We start from the raw sequence: 20,949 nt of genomic DNA, 5'->3' as shown, positions 1-20,949 counted from the left end.
TTAGATCCTTTTCATTTAACTCGATCACATAAATACAAACAGAAAATTACATTTGAGAGCAGGAATTCTTAAAATATTGTTCATTTGTGAGATTGTCATTCACGCTCAAAGATTATTACATTTGGTAGCACAGTCAATGATGCCAACTGGAATCGCAGAGGTAGAAAGAATTAACTTTGAAAAGGTTTTGAGCTTCTGATACTAAGCAGCAGTCAGGGAAGAAGTAAGAGACATGAAATCAGATGCAAGTCTTCATGATTGATTTCATATCTCCTTGATTTTTAGCTGACTGCTGGAAGCTTAAAACCTTTTATGAATTGAAATAAAGTTCATCTTATCCTTCAATTATGTCACATTTTATAAAATCAGATTTTTTTTAAAATTTTTAAATTGAGAAAAGAAATATAAAGATACAAATAAAATATTACTTACTGATGCGTTTTGCATTTGATAACCACACATAACATTTATTAGTCCACTCTGTAAAGAAAAAAAAATCATTTCTTGACATGAGATAAAAACATTGCAAAAAGCAATTTTATGGATTTTTTAAACAAGTTGTTTATTTATTTATTTTACTCATGAGCATTTTGTTTAGCATATGAACACTGCACATTTTAAAACTGATTATGTTGACATTTGTCAAGTATGGCCTTAATGATTTTTTGTTCAATTCCTTCCTAAACTTCACTCTTTCTTTTTTACCCGACTGCGCGTGCACGACGCAGGAGGGTAATGTGTTTATAAGTCTATGTGTGCATGTTTGTTCCTATGTGGCGTTGCACAGGCTAAACCCCTTGGCCGATTTTGATAAACCTTACGTCAATCATTTTGTCTTGACCTTCGGAGTGTCACTAAACACATGAATGTAATCAAAATTCAGCTTATAAACAACCAGCCGCCATATTGTCAGTTAGAGATTGTTTCACTCTCTACCGTTGTGCGACAAATGCAGGTAACGTTTTTCTGCCTAAATTTTTTGTTTACTAAATCTACTATCCGATTTTCATCTCTAACAGGTTGCATTTGTTTTTGTCGTGATTCAGGGGACTGAGTTTTGCGATGTGTACTCTCTTGATGGGCTGTTTTAGTTTTGGGAGGAAGATTTGACTGAGGACTTTTTCTCGCTGTTAATATAGCTGTGGTTGACTTAAATTCGCGCATTTTTGCTAAAGGTCAATCATATGTAGCTTTAAGCCGAGTAAGATCCCTAAAGGGACTAATAACCAGTAGTTTAGACCATTGCAAGTTACTTAACAACCCTCACGATATAAACTTTCTCATTAAAATGACAAGATTACAAAATTTTCCATCTTATGATCATAAAAACTAAGTCAATAAAAATTAACCAAAAAGGGTAAAATAAAAAAAATATTATTAAATAAAAACAAAAAACCCAACTGTGTAAAAACCAAAAAAACTAAAAAGAAAAAATATAAGCCCAGTAGTTTAGAATTTTATTAAGTATTACTGAATAACTACTCCATTGAAATAGTTTTATAATCGATACATGCATAAGAGAAATCATAAATTCAAAAGCAGAATAGAAGGATCAACAGTCAGGGCCCATTCACATTTTACAGGGTTCCTTAACTAGTCAAAAAGGAATGGGCCCTGACTGTTGAACCTTCTATTCTGCTTTTGAATTTATGATTTCTCTGGGCTTATTTTTTATTCTACTGGGCTTTTTTTTTTTATTTAGTTTTTTTTTGGGGGGGGGGGTTACGCAGTCGGGTTTTTTGTTTTTATTTAATAATTATTTTTTCTATTACTTGGCATTCATTTTGCAAAGGGTTTCTGAAACTTCAAAGCAGAAAATAGCAGAATTCAACATTTTTTTTTTTTGCTTTTTCTTGCCTTTAAATGCACACTTTTGTATAATCGCTAAGCATTTGACATTACTACACCTATGGGTTGATAAAACATAGGAAATTGCCACCTTTTTGCTCTTTAGATGAAAACTTTCAGAGCTTCATATCAGGGAAGAAATCCCTACTTGTCGCTTTAATGCAACAAACACAAAATTACAAATCTTATACTGATGTTCTAAAAATTTCTACAACAAAAATATTCTGCTTTAAAGAATTTTATCTTACATTCACAAAAAACTATTTCTGGATGTCTCCAATTTGTAAGACATAACGAAATTTGAATAAAATGTCTGCAATAACCCTTGTGCAACTTCATTTGAAATACATTACAGTTCTAGAAATCACCTCAGTATTTCCACAGCGAGAAGTTGAATAATATCCATTAACTGAAATGTTATAAGTTAGAAACAGTAGCCAAAATCATCCTTCAAAACAAGCTGGGTATAATACTGACTTTTTGTGTCGGTTACAGATACACCTTGTAGTGACATAAAAAGTTAAACAAATAGAGAGTATAGAGAGATTTTTCAGATAAGCAGAATGACAATCAAACAGTTTGACTGTGCATTGCAAAAAATAACTAAATGTATTATATGTGCGAAAATTTTTGTGATGAAAAATTAATTTTGAGTAATATTATATAGTGAAATGAGAGACGTTTGTATATCAAACAGATACATAATAAAAACAAATTTTGTGAAAATAATTGTCTTCAATAAGCATACTCTAAAATACCATGAAAAATACTTAAGTGTGTCCAAATTTGTTTTGCAATGTTTACACCATTCACAAACTATTTCACATGTACCGGTAAAAATTTCTAAAGTTTCATCCAATCATAGCACAATAATTATTCAACAAGAAAAAAAAGTTAAAAACACTACCTCTATATTATGTGGGTTTCTGCAGCATGAAAATGGAACAGCACATCTTTCTGGACTTTTATTTTGGATACTACAGTTAAAATAGATATTTTTAGACCAATCTTTATATCCTTCATCTGATATGCCACAACACTGAAACTAAAATTAAAACATTAGTGCTTATTAGGCATTTTTCAAACAATTTAAATCAACAGAGTTAAATATAATCACATCAATTAAAACTATTATGCTGTATCTTATATGAGGAGGGAGAAATCTATGTTCATTTGCTCACAGCTAGCTCTACTATGAATAAAACTATAAACCAGTCAGTGGTGTGTCCAATATGTTTTTACCATCAAAGTGATGACATTGCATATACACTTCTCACTCATTAAAACGTCCATGCTTTGAGATAGGCTGTGCTAAATATTCTTTCCTCTAAATGGAAAATTTAACATCAAAAACAAAAAAGAGGCCAGTTTTTCTTTGGAAAAAAGTTAATGAACATAATAAGAATCATTTAGCTACTACTTTAGCTAAAAGTTGGAATGAAATAGCATAAATACAGGCTTACCAAGTAAGCAATCTGTATAATGCTACAGGATCTCATAAATCGTAGAGCCACAAAGTGTTACTATATACATATATACAGTTCACTCTCTATATCTTGAAGTACGAGGAACCAAGAAAAATATTCGACATACCGCCGAAGTTTGAGACACCGAAAAATTAACTTTTACTTCCCTTTTGAAACAATTTTAACAGTAATTAAATAAAAACACACGTAAATATTCAGATAGGAGAGAAAACTTGCATTATCTTCCCCTCAAAAAATACAAAAGTGATATCAATTGTAAAACTTGAAGTAAATAAGCAAAGATAATATTATTTTAAAAAAAAATATTTCTTACTTCACATTTACTAAATATTGCTCTATACTTGCTTGTTTATTTATTTATTTATTTTTTGAGCAATCACGATTGCTTATTGTTCTCACTTGACTGTTTTTGATGTCCTATCATTTTATTTTCCCACCGCCACCCTCCGCACCATCACCGACTCCTCACGATACTGCTCCTACAGCGAAAGCTGTCTCCAGGTTGCATCCATGTCCTACACACACGCCCATACATACACAACTACACACACACATACACACACATATACATACGTATACATACAGACACCTACACATACACACAACTACCCACACATTCATGCCTGCACACAGACACATATGCCTAGACACACATACACATACCCCCCTACACAGAAACACACATATTCCCACACACAAACACACACACCTACATACACACACTCGTGATTGCGAAAAACATAATTTGAATTCAAGATGACAAAATTCAAATTAATTTTTTTTTTCGAATTAATATTTTTCTTATGTATGAAATCATTAATTTTAGACATGGCATTGGATATATCCTTTGGAGTATTTTTCCGACTTTCAATGCAATGATGAATAATTGATAGTATGTATTACTAGGATCTGCATTTGTTGGCAAATTATTGTGACCTGTCAGTTAAGCTCTAGTCTTTAAAGCCCTAGCAAAAAGGGCAGGTGGTAAAAATAGCAGCTAGAATTTCTCAGTCATTTTAAGGCAAAGTTGGTTTCGCTACTGGAAATCAGGACAATAATTATTAATAGATGGCTGTCTGAAACTTTGAGATAAGTAGAGTGAACTTAGAGTTAACGAAAAAAATCTATTATAGAACATTTTTACAAATTTGAGACTATCCAAAAACTTCGACATAAGTGGAAATTTGAGTTAAGCGAAGTCGAGATATCGAGAGTCGACTGTTCATACATATATACCGGGTGTTCCGTTTTAACATGCAAGACCTTTATTTTCGCAATCCTTAGTCCTAGATATATGTACTTCCAACTGCAAAAATGTTCAAAATCAGATGAAGAGTTAAGATATTGAAAGTTTGAAGTAAAAATTAAAATGAGTCAAAAAATATGAAATTTTGACTTTTTATGCAGGCTTCAGGACCCCTAACTTATACTTAGGGAAATAATCTCCATTGAAAAAATATTCCAACACAAAATGTTTGAAATTAGTATGACCAATATTCACTGCGATATGAAATACGGCGTTTTGTGACTTAAACCACTTTTCACTCGCCGTCAATAACACCTTTTGGTGGAAAATATAGTGGTTAACAAGTGTTTAAAATTACATGTATGCATAGAGTGATTCTTCAAATTATCCGAGGTTTTGTAGTGTGTTTTTGCGTATTACGGTGTAACATTTGCATTCATTTTTGAATAGCAATGAAAAATATAAATGCCTTATTTTTTTTACTTTGACGACCTGTCATTCTTCTGGAAGAGCGATAAGTTCCAATCTCATCTTCTGTATGGTCCCTTAAAACTTTAAACTGGAATATCTCCTTGAGTTTTGGTCGCACAAATGTCAAGTTTTTTGTGTTAGTAATAATTTTCAATGGAGATTATTTCTCTAATCATTAGTTAGGGGACTTAGGGCTCGTATAAAAAGTTAAATTTCATATTTTTTGACTCATTTTTATTTTTGCTTCAAACCTTCAATATCTTAACTCTGCTTCTAATTTTGAACATTTTTGCAACTGGAAGTATACATCTAGGACTACCAGTTGCGAAAATAAAGGTCTTGCAGGTTAAAATGGAACACCTTGTGTATATATAAAGAGAGAGAAAACTCTCAATTATCCGTGGGCAGCTTATCTGTGAGGCGGATTATCCACAGCCATTCACATTTTCAAAAAAAAAAAAAAAAACGACAATGATTAGTTGAATGCAAATAAATGCATACATTTCAACTTAACAAGTACAAAATCTTTATTTAGACATTTCTATTTCATTCTTCCCCCTCCCTTCCAATGAAATCAAACCTTCTAAGATCATCGAAATTTGACTAGTTGAAACTTAATTTTTAGATCTACCCCACTTACTGAATTATTCATTTACACTACTTATGTTCCGAAACAAGTGACTGAACCAGTCTTGAAAAAATTCTCTACCTACCCTCTGTATGTTTTGGAAGCAACCTAGTTACATTTGTTTCAGGTAATCTGGATGCACAATTTGCTCGTGTAGGTGTGTAATCTGTTTTCAATAATGAGCAATCCTTTTAAAACTTTTACATGCATTTTTTATCTACACTGTTATTTTTAGCTATGGTTTAAATGTATGCGAGTGTAATGGATATTTTTAAGCTATTACATACACTGGCATATTCAGTTACCGTGCATCCCTATTCCGCAGATAATTGGGAGTGTTCTGTATATATTGGTGGACAAAAAACCTGCAATACCTCCAAAAATTCACATTAAAAAGAATTGACTAGGACTTTCTTTTGGCCTGGCTTTAGATTTTTTATTGATGGCTATGATTTCTTTTTCAACCAGAATGAAATAATTTTATGTGGGATAAGGATCTGGCTTGTCTACTCGGAATTTAAGGTAAGATTTTACATTTATTTTGCAAGTGCTGGATTGGTCCAGTAGAGTGTTATTATTGATAACCTCTTGGCTTCAAATAACAGAGGCAAAACCCCAGCTTTATTTTTAGGTATAAGCTTCCATTTATTCGTTTGCATTGCAGCAGTTGGTGCATTTGCCAAATTATTCTGTACTCAAATTCTCGGGACTTATACATTCTTCTTTAGTCTAGTTTTAAAATGTTTTTTGGTTTTCAAACTATAATATAGAGCTAATGCATACTGGCTCCATCACTTTAACTTAGTTTTCTATTTTACTGTATTTTGTTATCCTATTTCTGGTTCAAACTAAAATTGCTTATTTCCTTAAAATACTATATATATAATATTCTGGATATCACCATCGTATTTCTTATGGGAGTTTTCAAATGAGAGATATGCTTCTGAGTTTGTGGAGCATTACAGCATGCTTGATGAATGAAATGAAATTTATTCAGTCAAAAAATAAAAATTTGGAAATTATTTTGAACTGCTGAACAAGAAAAATCTGGAATTCATAATATATGCTTGTTTGTTGCAAAATATTAGCTGAAGAAATGATTTTAAGCAGCTACCCATTTTATTGCAGAAGAATTGATAATCTGCTCTTAAAAAATGTAAAAAGATATGAAATAATTAGTTATGATGTTTATAAGTGTGTAATAAGCAAGTTTCTTGGACATTGGTGGCACTGTTTTTCAGAGGATGTATTTGTCCTTTATGTTTTTTGACAATATATCTCTAGAAACGAATGGGAAAATAGTGGACACTTATAGAAGGATATAATAAACCCTTTCATCTCGCTCTTGGTGGACTACTGTATTTGGGAGAGATAGAGCTCTCGCTCTTGGTAGGATGAGCATTCCTGAATTTCAGTTATAAGTAATACAGCAAAGCATGGATTCCAAGTGACAGCAGTGTACAATAAACTCATCTAAAAAAAATATTTGTTACTGAAAATGAAGCAACTTAGAAGAAAAATCCATACTAGCTGGGGCATGCACAGGGGAGGGGAGGAGAAGGGACGCCTATGGGCCGGGTCCCAAGCCTGAAGGGGAGCACAAGATTTTTGAAAAGAGGGGGTAAATCTACAGGGCCAATCCAGGATTTTTTTCTTGCTACCTATTTTTGTGAAAATATTGCATCATTCTATTTTTGCGAAAGTTTTTTTTTTTTATCAGCATTGTTTTTGGGAATTTTTAGAGGCATCTTAAGTTTTGTAAAAAAGAAGTAGAATAAGTGAAATTTTAGTTCCAAAAATGTAAATGTCATTTAGTATTATTTTTAACAGGTTTCGTTTTTGGGGAGGGGGGGGGGGTGCTAAAAACCGTCGCAATTCCAGCTTAATGGGCTATGTACTGTACAATAGAGGAAATAATTATGAGAAAAACAGTTCCCCAAAACAGATGTTAAAGGATTGCGATAATATTGCATAAATACACTTTGGCGAGAAACAGCTAAAAATTAGTTAAAATACTACAAAAAGGTTGCTATTTAAGCGATTGTTCATATAAACCTGCTTAGAATTTTATTTTATGAGTAAATTTTGTTTTAAATAGAGAAACAAATTTTATATTTTAAAATGTGAATTTTCGTGAAATTTTCAATGTTTTTGTGAAGTTACTGATTTTATTACTTGATTTTTGTGAAAGTACCGATTTCAAAACAAGATTTTTGTGAAGGTACCGAAAAACGGTAGCAAAATCAGCCTATATTGGGTCCTGATCTAAGTAGGATGTAAGAGTTAATAATATAGAGGGGGAAATTTCTGTGTACAGATGAATATCAGGAAAACTGCTAATTTAAGTCCCAGATGAATTTCTCAAGCACTTCCAATTAAAAACCAAAATGAAAATTTTTATCATATAGTAAACTTCATCGCACATGCAATCCATAGCAAAATTTTGAGGTTTTACTTTAATATATGACACAGAAACTCTTTTAGTTGCTCCAAAATCATATCTGTAACTGTCCCACATTCGAATCCCAAGTTTCAAAAAAATCCTGTGCATTATAGAACATTGCAGCAGAAACAAATACAAAATGAAGAAGTTTTATGTTTGTCTATGAGAATTGACTCATGTTTTAAAAAAATGAATTTACATCGATAAAAGGAGCAATTTATGCTTGTCCCAAGTTTTCACACTATGTCTGGAGTGCAAACTTTCAGGATTGTTATTTCTAGTAAAAAACATTTATTTGGCTCATATGGATTGCGCTAAATGAAGTTTTTTTTATGTGATGTATAGGTTCCAATCGAAAGTTTTCACTTCAGTTGAATAGAATTTCAGGTAGAATTTTCCAATCTTTACTTTTCTGTTTCTATCAAATGAAGCGTCATGTGGTAGCGCAAATTATAACAGAAAATAAATAAATTTCTCAAACTATTTTTCCATAATTGAAATGTTTTTCTTTGATGAAAATAATAATGCTTTTTAATTTTTTATCTTTAATTGGCGATGTTCAACGATCAAAATTTGGCAAATTCGTCATGTCAGTAACACATAAGAAGAAACCATTTGTTTTTGAACTGATGCGTGTGCTACAAATGTTTTTCACAATTTTTTCTTCGTGTAATAAGTTTGTTGACTATCTCATGATTGAAAAATTGTTTAATTTCTTAAAATATGCTTTTGAAACATTATTTTCTCCCAATAATTTGAGTTCTCTAACAAAATTTTATCTTCGTCTCTTCACCCTCTTTTCTTTTACATAAATATTCAGACCTTTGTTCGTAACTACTACCCCAAAAGCTATAATTTTGTTTTAAAAAAGTAACTCTATTAACTTGTGCAAATCTACTAACAGGTAGAATTTTCCAATCTTTACTTTTCTGTTTCTACCAAATGAAGTGCCATGTCGGTAGCACAAATTAAAACAGAAAATAAATTAATATCTCAAACTATTTTTGCATAATTGAAAATAGTTTTTCTTGGATAAAAATAATAATGCTTTTTAACTTTGTAATCTTTAATTAGCAATGTTCCTCGATCAAAATTTGGCAAATTCGTCAAGTCAGTAATGATCATGTCGGTAGCATATAAGTAGAAAACCATTTGTTTCTAATCTGATATGTGTGTTACAGATGTTTTTCACAATTCTTTCTTTGTGTAATGAGTTTGTTGACTATCTCATGATTGAAAAGTAGTTTAGTTTCTTAAAATATGCTTTTGAAACATTATTTTCTTCCAATAATTTGAGTTCTCTAACAAAATTGTATCTTTGTCTCTTCACCCACTTTTCTTTTACATAAATATTCAGACCTTCATTCATAACTACTGCCCCAAAAGCTATAATTTTGTTTTTAAAAAGTAAATCTGATAACTTGCGCAAATCTATCCCCCCCCCCCCTCCAACCTATGACTGTCTTGATTTAGTTTTATTTTTTAAGCTTGTTCTAATATTTTTTTAAATTGTTATTTTTAAACTAAAAACTTATGTGTTATTTTTTCCTTAATCTATTTATTAATGATTTCAGTTTCTAAAAATATTTTAAATTGAAATTTTTAATGTGAGATGTTATGATAGTATAATTCAATTAATCGCTATCAATATAAATTAAAATTTCTGTTAGTATATCATACATATTTATACTATACTACTCATATAAATTATACAGGTGATGTATCATGCCCATTAAGCATAAAAATTTGCAATATTTTTCAGATCTGTAACAGTCAAATACACCCCCCCCCCCTAAAATGGGGTTGAATGTTTTCTTTGCCTTTGCCCCTAAATTAAAAAAAAAAAAATCTGTTACAGATTTGTAGTTTAACTACTCTATTAACTTTAATTTCTGAGTATCTTTAAAAATTGAAAATTTCCATGATCAAATAGGCACTTTTCCTAGTATTCACCCATACGCCTCTTATACTTGCATTCTACTGTCTTAAAAGCTCCTTATTCCTTCTAATTTCCTTTTTCAATTGGGTTGATTTGATGCATTTTCAGGCTTCATAGATTTGACTAAATTAAAATTGTATGAAATGCTTAATAAATAGAGTTTGAAATAAAATTAGATAAATTCTAATTTTTTCCAGAAATTCAAAAGTTTCCAGCAGTGATAGCAACCTTTAAAATTTGTCTTAAAAATCTTTAAAAAATTACAGTAATTCTAAAACAGACTAGATTAAAATCATAGAGTATCCCATTAAATATTCATATTTTTTTAAAGCCTCATATAAGGACTACCCTAAAAAATCAGTCTTGAAATGTGAAACCTTGGTTTACATCTAGTAGTTTACAGTGACTCCTTTAAGATATAACCTGAGTTTCAGTTAGAGACTTAAAGAAAAATTTCCATGCAAGGATCATTTCTATTATATTAACCCATTCTTTGCCCCGGCCGATACAGGATCGGCTGCGCAGTTTGTGTTAATACTGCCCCCGCCAATTCAGGCTCGTCTCAAGAAAATGGCTCCTAACTGCCTTCGACGAACCTGTGACTCGTCACGGCGTTTCTAGCAGTTTTTGCTTCGGCCGAACATGTGTCGGCGGTCCTTCCAGGGGCAGAACCCTGTTATTGCGCTTCTCTGTTGGGTTCTGGTGCTTTTAGGGGAGCAGTAATCAAGCTCTTTTCCTTAGACAAAAGGGATGTAACTTATAGTATTTCATGAAACTTGTTGTAATTTATTTTATTTTACTAAGATATTAACCTTTCAAGTACTCTTGGATGAGACACGTATAATGCTTTAAATAATCAGGCATTATATCTTTATCTTTTCGTGGAAGCTTTGTTTCTCAGCATTCTGGCATTTGAACTCCTGATGAACAAGTCTGAAAATATTTCCTTACACAATTAACAATATTTCTACGCCTGAATAAAGCAAATAAACAGAAATATTTTTTTTTTTTTTTGTTATCAAAAATCCACCTTCTTACACAAGCATCCTTCACTAAATTGTTCATAATCCTCAAATTTTATAATTTATTTTACACAATATTTTTTTTAATTATCTTACACATCTTAATTTTGTACGAGTATGTTTTTTTTAAATTATAATGTGTTTACTACGCTTTTTTTTTGTTTGTATACTATTATTATTTTTATTATTTATTTATTTTTAAATCGTGATATTTTCAAACTTAAATTTCAACTTTATATATTCGCGGCATCCTTTGACGGATTTTTAGTGATACAGTTTTGAATATTTTTAATTTCACAAACAAAAATTATGACGACCACATTGATTATACGTAATATTTGACCATGCAAAACATAAAATATATACTATGGTACAAATGAAATGATAATATCTTGAGCTTTACTCATACGAAACGAAACATTCCTTTCTTCTGTTTCAGATTTTATTTATTGTTTTAAAATAGCTCCAATGTTTTAATTGCACCTTCTTTTATGAGATTTTAAAAATAGAAATAAAATATTTGGTTTCTTTTCAATAATCAAGTTGTCTAAATTAGTAAATAATCCTATGAAACTAACTAAAATTTATCCAAATATGTTTTAAAAAAAGAAAAACAATCCGACTCGGTTTCAAGCAAGATTTTCTTTTCTTCTGAAGACGTGTACTCAAATACAAGCAGTAAAGCTTGCTTTGAAATTCCTTTCTGATTCAAACTGTTTTGTTGTAAGAAAATAATGTGGAAGGGTTGACCACAAGACACCAAGGGGGACACTTCCTTAGGGAATCCGCCAAGGCAGTCTCTGTTACTCCTCTCTCAGCAGGGGGCTTTTAGTTGCATGCACAAAAGTATCCTTTAGGGAAATAGGGGATTAGCCGCAAGTTTTGATCTTTTGTAATCATTTATCTTTAAAATACTTCCCACGCTTGAGCAACTGATAGCTGGACACTCAGAAGGGATTTAAAAGTCATCGCAATTATGATAAAAGAACCGAAAAGCAAAGAGATGTCTCTGTGTTTATTGGTCATTTTGAAGGGTCACAATGTATCAAAAGGCACCGAAGAATACTTTTTATCCTCTTAGAAAATCATTCCCACAGTTAAAGCGTTTTTGTCTATTCAATTCCCTTGCTCACAGGTTGGATTGATCAGTCAATTGTTTGAAGAATGTTTTGTTGAGCCCTTTTGAAAGGTAGATCATCTTACATTTAACAGTTTTGATTTCTTAAGTGTATAAAAAGAAAAAAAATGATATACTGAGATAAAAGCAAAAAGAAAAATAAATCAATAAAATAATTAGTGTTGTAAAAATTATTGCTTTTCGTTCTATCCTCTATTGTTTATTTTCCCGTTATGTAATGTGCAAATTCAATGAATATTTCAGCACATATTAGCAACCTTGTATTTTATTGCACTATTTAATTCAGTGCCAAAAAGCTAATAAAGCGAAGCGATTTTCGAATGCAAGCTGAACAGCAAAAACAACATTAAAATCCCGAGAGCAAAATGGGGAGAAAAGCGCTATTACAACGTAGCAAAAAGCAACTCCGTTCGTTATCTGCGGCATGCGCGTTAAGGGGTTTCGGGCTGATCATGGAATGGGTTAAGGCAGTACAACTTGTATTACAGCTACTGATAAATTTCAAACAACAATTAAACTACAGGATACTTAAGTTTAATTAAATTGAAATAACTCTTAATAAATCTTACCTCGGTTTGAAAAGCATCAATAACATTTTGTAAATTAGCATCATCTCTATATTTGGCAATAGGCTCTTTAGACAAGCCTTCTTTCAAAGCATCAATAAACTGATTTGGAAAAACAAAAGCAAGAACAGTTGCTGCCATTTCTCCAATAAATAATAGTACCAGAGTAAATGAGTACTGAAAAATATGAAAACATTTCATCATGGTTAAGACTCAGATACACACTTGTAATGCAATAAGTCAAAAAGTAAAAACAAGCTACTTATACTATTTTAACAGGGTTGGTTCTTTTGCCAGGCCAGCAGAAAAAAAAAACATGGCAAAAATGGAAAAAAACCAGAAAAATTGAAAGAATGGTAAAAATGTAACTGCAAATAAACAATTGCATTGATTTTTGTTAATTAATGAATAGCAATGATATAAATAAGATACTAAATAAATATTTTAGTTATCAATTTTATTATTAATTATATCAATTTATAAGTTCTAAAAAAATGTATGTTGTTGCTGCCTTGTAAAAAATGAGTTGAACCAACACTACCATAAAACCATTTCAGCAAGCAATTTTACCTTGTCATTCAAGTGCATATTTGCTACCTCCCAGTTTCAATGGAAAACATTATGTTTTAATCGAAAATAATGCAAAAAAATTAATTATATTATAAATTATGTCAATAATAAGAAAAAATATTATTAACTATTATATCTAATATAAATTCAATTTTGAACTAAAGAACAATCCAAAGATTTCTGTACATTTGTTGCAAACATTCAAACATGTCCTGCAAGCTGTGCCGCAATAAAGAGATAATAACTTTCCCTTCTTATAATTCAAAATCAGGAATTGTTTTTCTATAACTATCCTAACAAAACTAGTTTATTTTTATGCAATGCTAAAACAGCAGAAAAGAGGTTTTTATGAAGATTCTATAGCGTGCTATCGTATTTAAGTGTTAAAGATTAAGGAGATTTGTTGTATCTTGATTTATCTCACTTAATAGCGTAGTATTGTTTAAACTGGTACAATTTTTAAAAATATGGAGCTGACTGTAAAACCTTTTGTAATAAACTAGAAAATCATCTCAACATCATTATTTAACAATTATTTTTCTGCCTTAACTTTAAATATGCATTGTAAATTTTGACTTTATGTTTGAAAAAATTAAAAACAAATTTTTGAAACATTTAACTGATACATATTACACTTATTTTAAACTAGAAAACAAAGAAACCAATATTAAAGTTTTATCAAACATTTTTTATGTTCTTTCATTAACTTATTGAAGAAAAAAAAAGTAAAAATTTGTAAGTTGAAACAAAATGATAAGTTGTAAGAGCAAATTGTATTTTTCCCACTTCTGCAAAGCCTGGAAAAAAATTATTTTTGTCAGATGGAAAAACACCCATGGTTTTTCCCATGGTAAAACTTGACAATCCTGCAATTTAAGTCACTAAAAATTTATGAAAACATTTCTACTCTAAACACTTTTACTTGTAGGAGCCTTTTTAGACTCTCATTTCTCCCTTTCTGTGAATTTTGAATCTGTTTTGTAATAATCAAATAGTTTTAAAATAGTTTAAAAAAAAAAAATTCCTGTGAAGAAAGTAATATGAAAAACAGTGGCCACTTGCCACGTGGCAGTCTAATTAGAAAAAGTGGCAACCCAAAAAAAAGACCTCAGTCACCATTTTTTCTCTTTTAATTTCTATGAAAAAAATTCTTGGGGCGCAGGGTGGAAGACAATCGCTTCAGATGAATGAGCCAGAGGATAAACAATGGGGGGGGGGGAGTCGATCAGAGAAGATCATTTTTTGACCGGAAAGGCGATACGTGTGAAACATAGTTACTTTATTTGGTCATTCACACGATGGAAGTAGACATTTCATATCACACTCCAAGGCCCTCTGTACCTTTCACTATTTATGGTTTAACTGGTTGGATGGGGCCCTGAAGATAGCTCTGTTTTTTTATACAAACCAAAAGCTGAGCAATCCCTGGTCCAGCACCCCCAGAGGTATAGATTTACTTGGAGGACTTTATAACCATGAGATATTTAATGTGCTCCAGTCACCATTAACGAACATGAGGGACCTCTTTGACCGGCTGGCATCAAAACCCAGGAGCCTCTGTAACTAGCCTGATGCCGTACCAATCAAGCCACCAAGGTCGCTGATGATAGTAGACAAGATGCTTTAGTACTTAAGGTTCCAAAAACTAAGCACATTTGCATTTTTCTTTAAATGCAAACTAATGAAAATGATGCAAAATGTGCTATAAATGTTTTTTTAAATTGTTATTTTAAATAGTTTTCTTGAGAAATGAAAGACTTTAAATTTAAAAATTTCATCTTATACTCATTGTTTGGACGCTAAAGTGATAGAAACTAATATTTCAACTAAATTGTGGTTTTATGCTACAAGTCCACAAACCTAATTCTTAATTTTTGGCATAGCCGCCACATTTGGCAATTTCCAAAATGGAAGTAGACAAGACTCTTTAAGTGCCAAAGTTTCCAAAAACCAAATTGGATGTTTATTGCAACAGTATGCAAACTATTGAAAATAATGCAAAATATGCCGTAATTTTTTCCCCCGGATAGTTCTTCATTATTTTCTTGAAAAAGGCAACATTTTATACTTAAAATTTTATCATCAGGGTATTATTTTATCCTCACTGCTGCAGATGCTAATGTACTAAAAACTGAAAATTTCATCCAAATTGTAATGTTTCTAAGAATTTTTAATTATTTATAACTACCTGACCCGCATAAAGCATTTGTGCATGGTAGTAATATGATAACCAACTCATTAAAACAGGGAAAAGTAGAATAGCTTATTCTCGGGGGGGGGGGGCTAATCTTTTCTAATATGTGTTTAATACAATGCACTGGAGGTTTGGCTAAGTGTTATTTATGATAAAATTAAGTTGACACGTACACTTCATAAAAACAAGTCAATAATTTATTAACTATTAAAAACTTAAAAGAACATGAGCATAATATAACTGAAGGAAAAATCCCAACCATAAGTAGAGGCAGTGGTCAGATATTCTGCAATTCTTATTCGGCCTAACACCCAACAGGCATACAAGGAGAGAGAGAGAAAGTGATGGAAAATTGCTCACTATTTATACTGCCAGTTTCATTTGCATTTAGCTTCTACCGATTGGGCACTTACTGGTGTCAACCAATAAATGCATAGCTTTTAGTTACCAAAAGGAGTTGGGAGCTCTACCGAATTTAAATATTCACAACTTCATTAAATTACATTATGGTTTAGATCTTGATTGAATCTCGTTTTACAATATCACGTAACATAAAAATCTAATTTTTTTAACACCAATGTATTGAAAAACACCCATAATGTGAATTGTTTGCTCACTTTTTGAAGATGAAAAATAAAATAAAATTCCTTACATTTTCAGCTTTAAGATTTATAAATTATTTTTAAATAAAAAAAGAACTGACTTTAAAAAACAAAGAGGAACTAAAAAGTAAAAAATAATTGGTCATACTTACATATAATTTAGTACTTAAACCTATAAATTAAATTTATTTTACAATTCCAGTACAAAAATCAACTAAACTAAGCACACAATTATAAAATAAACACTGATTTTAATTACTATGGGATGAATTATTTTAATACCCAACTAATTATATACAATCTCTTTATTTTTAATAACCGGGGCCTCCTATAAACTACCACCTAACGTAAATGAGTAGGTTTAGTTTTAAAAACTTTTGCATTTAGTTAAATTAGTGTTCAACTCAGGTTGTGAGTTACGTTAGGTCATCATCTAATGATAATGATCTTGATATCATCTAATGATTAATACAGGGGTGATATTTAAATATCACCCCTGCCCCCAAAGACCCTCGAAAACTCCCCCAAAGCAAGAGCCCCTAAAAAAGGAAAATACCCCTCAACCCCCTCCCCCCCCACGAGCTAGGTGGGAACCCCTGATTACTATTAATGTGTCATGATACTTTCTTTAACACTGAGTGAAGAAAGTACCTTTGTTTTGCGGCACTTTCTTTAACAATGGGTTTCATATTTTATCGTTTGATAAGGAATAAAATGAAGTTTATTGTTTTTTGTACATAACTTTTTTCTAAAGAACAAAAATAGTGAAGCACAGGTTTGAGTCCTAAGTTAGACCACCCCTATCCATTAAACAAAAATACCATAAAAATTGTTTCACTAAGTGAGGTGCTATGCATTTACAAACAACAAAGTGCGAGTATGAAATTTGAAGAGGTCCCTCAATTTCTCCAGACTCCCTCATACCGGATTAGATGACCATTAGACAACTGGGAGAAGTATACCGTTTCAAACAGAAAAAGAATTGTCCTAATCAGTCCAGGCATCTGCTAGTAATCGGGGATTATAGTACATTAAAAATTTCCGACAAAAGTCTGTTAATTAGTATTGCCATAACTGTAAATTAAACTGACAACGTCATGAAATATTAATCTTAAATTAAAACTATCAAACTTCCGAAATCGGACATCAGTTACGATATATTTATTAAGGAATATAAATTTAATCATTGGAGGAGGGGGAGGGATTTGTCTTCAATTATACTTGAATTGAACAATTATTTTATTAATTAATTTATTTAAAAAACTGAAATATTAAAAAAAATGAAAAACTTTAATGACTAAGTAAAGATATTTATTAGCAAAAGAAAAATATTAAATTAACTCAACTATTTTCGTAGCAAAACACATTTAATTTACTGATTTACTACATGAGTAATAGATACATTAGTAAGAGTATAATTAAAATTTACAGGCCGCGCCATGAAAATCAAACATCCCGATGATGTGAGAATTAAATATTGTTCAAGACAAGACCCCTCCATCGAGAAAATGCACTGTTCATGGCAAAACCATGTGACCTGTGATGGAGAGCTTGGCTGACGCAAGTTGGATTATGTAGCCACAACATATGAAATGTAAAATTTCTTACATTTTTCCAGGGCCCATCATCAGATACAGACAAAATTACCATCGGACTATCTGGAAAGTATACCCTTTCAAATAAAAAAAAATCAAATCAAGTCCATGCATCTTGTGTTGGCAAAAGCCATTATTTTAGTTCTTGGAGAGATTCGTAAAAAGCTTGAGTGGTATTTTAAATTGTTTAAAACTTACTTCTTCATTCAAACTATCCTAGAAATATATTCCTGTTTTAAAAATCTTTGAAATCCGGCGTGCGTAAACCCCGAGCGTATAGAAATCCCCAAGTGACTAGACACCCAACAAGTCAATCACGTATTTCGCAAATCGGCGGACGTGATGTCAGGCCTCAAGAGTTGAGGATCTTTCTGCTGAAAGCAGTGAAGAAGATAATTTAAAATAGCAACAGTTAAAATATTAACTGTGTTTTGAGTTGCTGTGAGATGCAAAAGATGTAAATTTTGATGACGTCACGTCATTGCTTAGGGGTAACAGAGATGGTTTAAATAGAAAGTCAATCAATCAATTGATCTGTTATGATTTGCTTCCGTTCTGCAGATGGTTTGTTTTGATGTGAGCATGTGAGTTCTGGTTGATTTGTCCACGCAGGGGCGTGGAAGTTTATTAAAGAAATGTAAAATTAAAATTCTTTTTGCTTGCTAGAAGTGCGGGAAGAGTTCTAAAACAGTACCCTATGTTTGGAAGGCGGTTTTATAAAATTAAAATTTAGAAAGAAAGAGTTGAAGTATTGAGAATTAGGCTTGAAAGGACCCGAGGGTCCGAAGCTGCTCATCCTAGGTTCCGAGCTGGTCGGACCGTACGGGTTCAGTGTAGGGTGAGGCATCTCTTCGAATGCGTGTCCCCTATTAGGGTGAGGTGACCTCTAATAGACTGTGTGTCCTCTACCACTGAATGTTCTCCTGTTTTGCATGGAAACCAGGTAAATAATTTCCTGTGCTGCATATGGTGAGGAGTCCTCTACTGTGGCAGGGGTGTGCCTGGAATGCAGTGACCATTGACAGAGGATGGTCTGTCGTCCACGAGTGGACGTGTTTTTTTCAACTCAACAGTTCATCCTATTGGTGGATGTGGCCTTCATGTTTTGTGTGCAAAGTGCTTGTTTGTGGACTCCCAGGGGTATGAACTTTTTCCATTAGTTTTTTTCCTGGACAGTACCAACAATGTGGCATTGTGTTTAGGGTTGTTTATTGAGGATGTTTTAGAACTGAAATTTAGAGAAAACGAATAATGTGATATTTCTTGTTGATGTATGTTGAGGGGAAATATTTAATTTGTTTATGGGGATTTGATTTTATAAATGTTGAATGTTTGTTTTTCCTATTTACACTTATACATATTATAAATAAAATGTTATTTAAATTGAAATTCAGTTTCCATTGCTTCATTTCTGCCGAACTTACCATTCCACATCCGTTGGTCCTTTTCCTGAGGGCCAACATCTTGGAGAAATGAGAGAACACATATAAAAAGCCCCAGATGAATACATAACCTCCTTTGAAGTTGGTTAAAAAAGAATCCCCCTGGTGATGCCGATGGGTAAACATGCACCAGCAGGGCGAACGCGATTCGTATAGTGGAACGTTGGAAAATCTCCTGGTTGCAGGAGTTTAGAGTATGAGCTAGGCTGCATCAATAAAAATATATATATAGTTGAAGCAAAGGATATTTCATTTATTTTAAAACCTTAAATTATATATTAAAAGGGGTGCTCCTCCGAGGACATATAAAAACATTTCACGAGCTCATGGTGAACTCAGACTTATTATTATCTCATCTTGACTAAAATAAATAGGTGATTAAGAAGCATTAACAATTAAAATGATCCCCCCAAATAAAATCCCCTGGAGCGTGGATCGTCCAGAATCACAAGAAAGTTATGATGGGCGCAGAAGGAACACTATTTGACACAGATGCGGGGCCACGGAATCAACGTCCGTCTAGCCACCTTTTTTTCTTACTTTTATATTTATTTTTCTGCCTGACAAGGCCACAAGCACTATTTCTGTAGGTGGAACTCTTCGCGAGCAGGCATGATGGTGGAGCGAGAGTCTCTCGTTCAGTCAACAGGGAGCAGAACAAAATGGCCGCCGGGACGCCGCGCCATTTCACCACATGGCTGGGGCTGTAGAATTCAGATTCATGCCGGGGCGTAGACGTTGTCAACGAGGCACTGCAGTTGTAGAAATTATTTCATCGTTGTTCCCAGGGTGGCAGGAAAACCGAGAGGTGTCTCGATCAGCTATTTCCGGCAAGGAAAAGGTAACAGGTTGGGCTTGCTTCTCGGGGGCATCTCACTAGGTCAAATTTTGTCAATCTTGTTCAATCCTCTTTCAATTCTAAAAGGAGTAGGTCACATTCTGCTTTCTGGCGATTCCGCGGCTTTGGCTTCAGGAGGCTTTACATATTTTAAAATGGGCGACGATATATTCTATGAAGAATTCATCGCTTTCTCCTCCTCTTCCAGGCGTGGTGTCCAAGCTCTTCTCTCACGAGCAACATCTTTCACTCGACAAAAATGGCAGAAAATGAATTCTCGCGCTCTTGTTCTTCCAATGAGCGACCGGTTTCTCGGTGTGCTGTTGATTGGTGCTGCCACCTACGTTGCGCGCAAGACACTAAATTGTTTTTTGCCGTTGCATTTCTTTTCATCGCTCAATTGTGACAAGCCTTGCTGTCACACCCCCCCCCCCCCCTCCCGAAAAATCACCCTAAAGAAATATTGTTCATGACTGTATGAGACTGTAATTTACCACTCTAAAACAAACGGTTTTCCTCTGGTTTTAATGCAACAGTAAAACAGTGGCCCAAAATTTAGCAATAACTTAAGATTATATATTTTTGAAAATTTGGATCAAAATAAGTCCGAGGAAAAAAGTCATTCAAAAATTGCAAAACCCGTGGTGGGATCAAACCCTTGATTGATCTCCTTGTTTTTAACACAACACTCTAATCAACTGAGCTATGAGGCCTTTCTCATGGGGCGATATATAACAAAGCAATGCATGTTCAAAAACAGAATAAACCGATTTTTTTTCTTTTAAACTGCCAAAATGTGAGTTTTTTTTTTTTTCTTTTTGCTAAAAGCGGTGGAAAAAAATCTTTTAAATAATGCCTTACTTACGAAATTTGATGAATTATTCATGAAGTTATGGGTTAAAATATTTTTAAAAAGTTAA

General features: G+C 32.5%; 1 protein-coding gene across 1 annotated transcript in view; it reads right to left on the bottom strand.

The window, feature by feature from the left end:
* LOC129219300 (tetraspanin-5-like) overlaps window positions 1–20,949 on the bottom strand; it is a 41,123-nt gene that overhangs the window by 8,391 nt on the left and 11,783 nt on the right. The window contains exons 3-5 of the mRNA XM_054853643.1: window positions 12,792–12,965; window positions 2,756–2,893; window positions 433–480 (exon numbers count right to left, since the gene is read on the bottom strand). Of these exons, the coding sequence (XP_054709618.1) occupies window positions 433–480; window positions 2,756–2,893; window positions 12,792–12,965 (360 nt within the window). The remainder of the gene's footprint in view (window positions 1–432; window positions 481–2,755; window positions 2,894–12,791; window positions 12,966–20,949) is intronic.

This window comes from Uloborus diversus, chromosome 3 (genome assembly GCF_026930045.1).
Source record: "Uloborus diversus isolate 005 chromosome 3, Udiv.v.3.1, whole genome shotgun sequence".
NCBI classification, from domain to species: domain Eukaryota; kingdom Metazoa; phylum Arthropoda; class Arachnida; order Araneae; family Uloboridae; genus Uloborus; species Uloborus diversus.
Note: the sequence above shows the minus strand (reverse complement) of the source record. Positions and strands in the feature narration are given on the sequence as shown.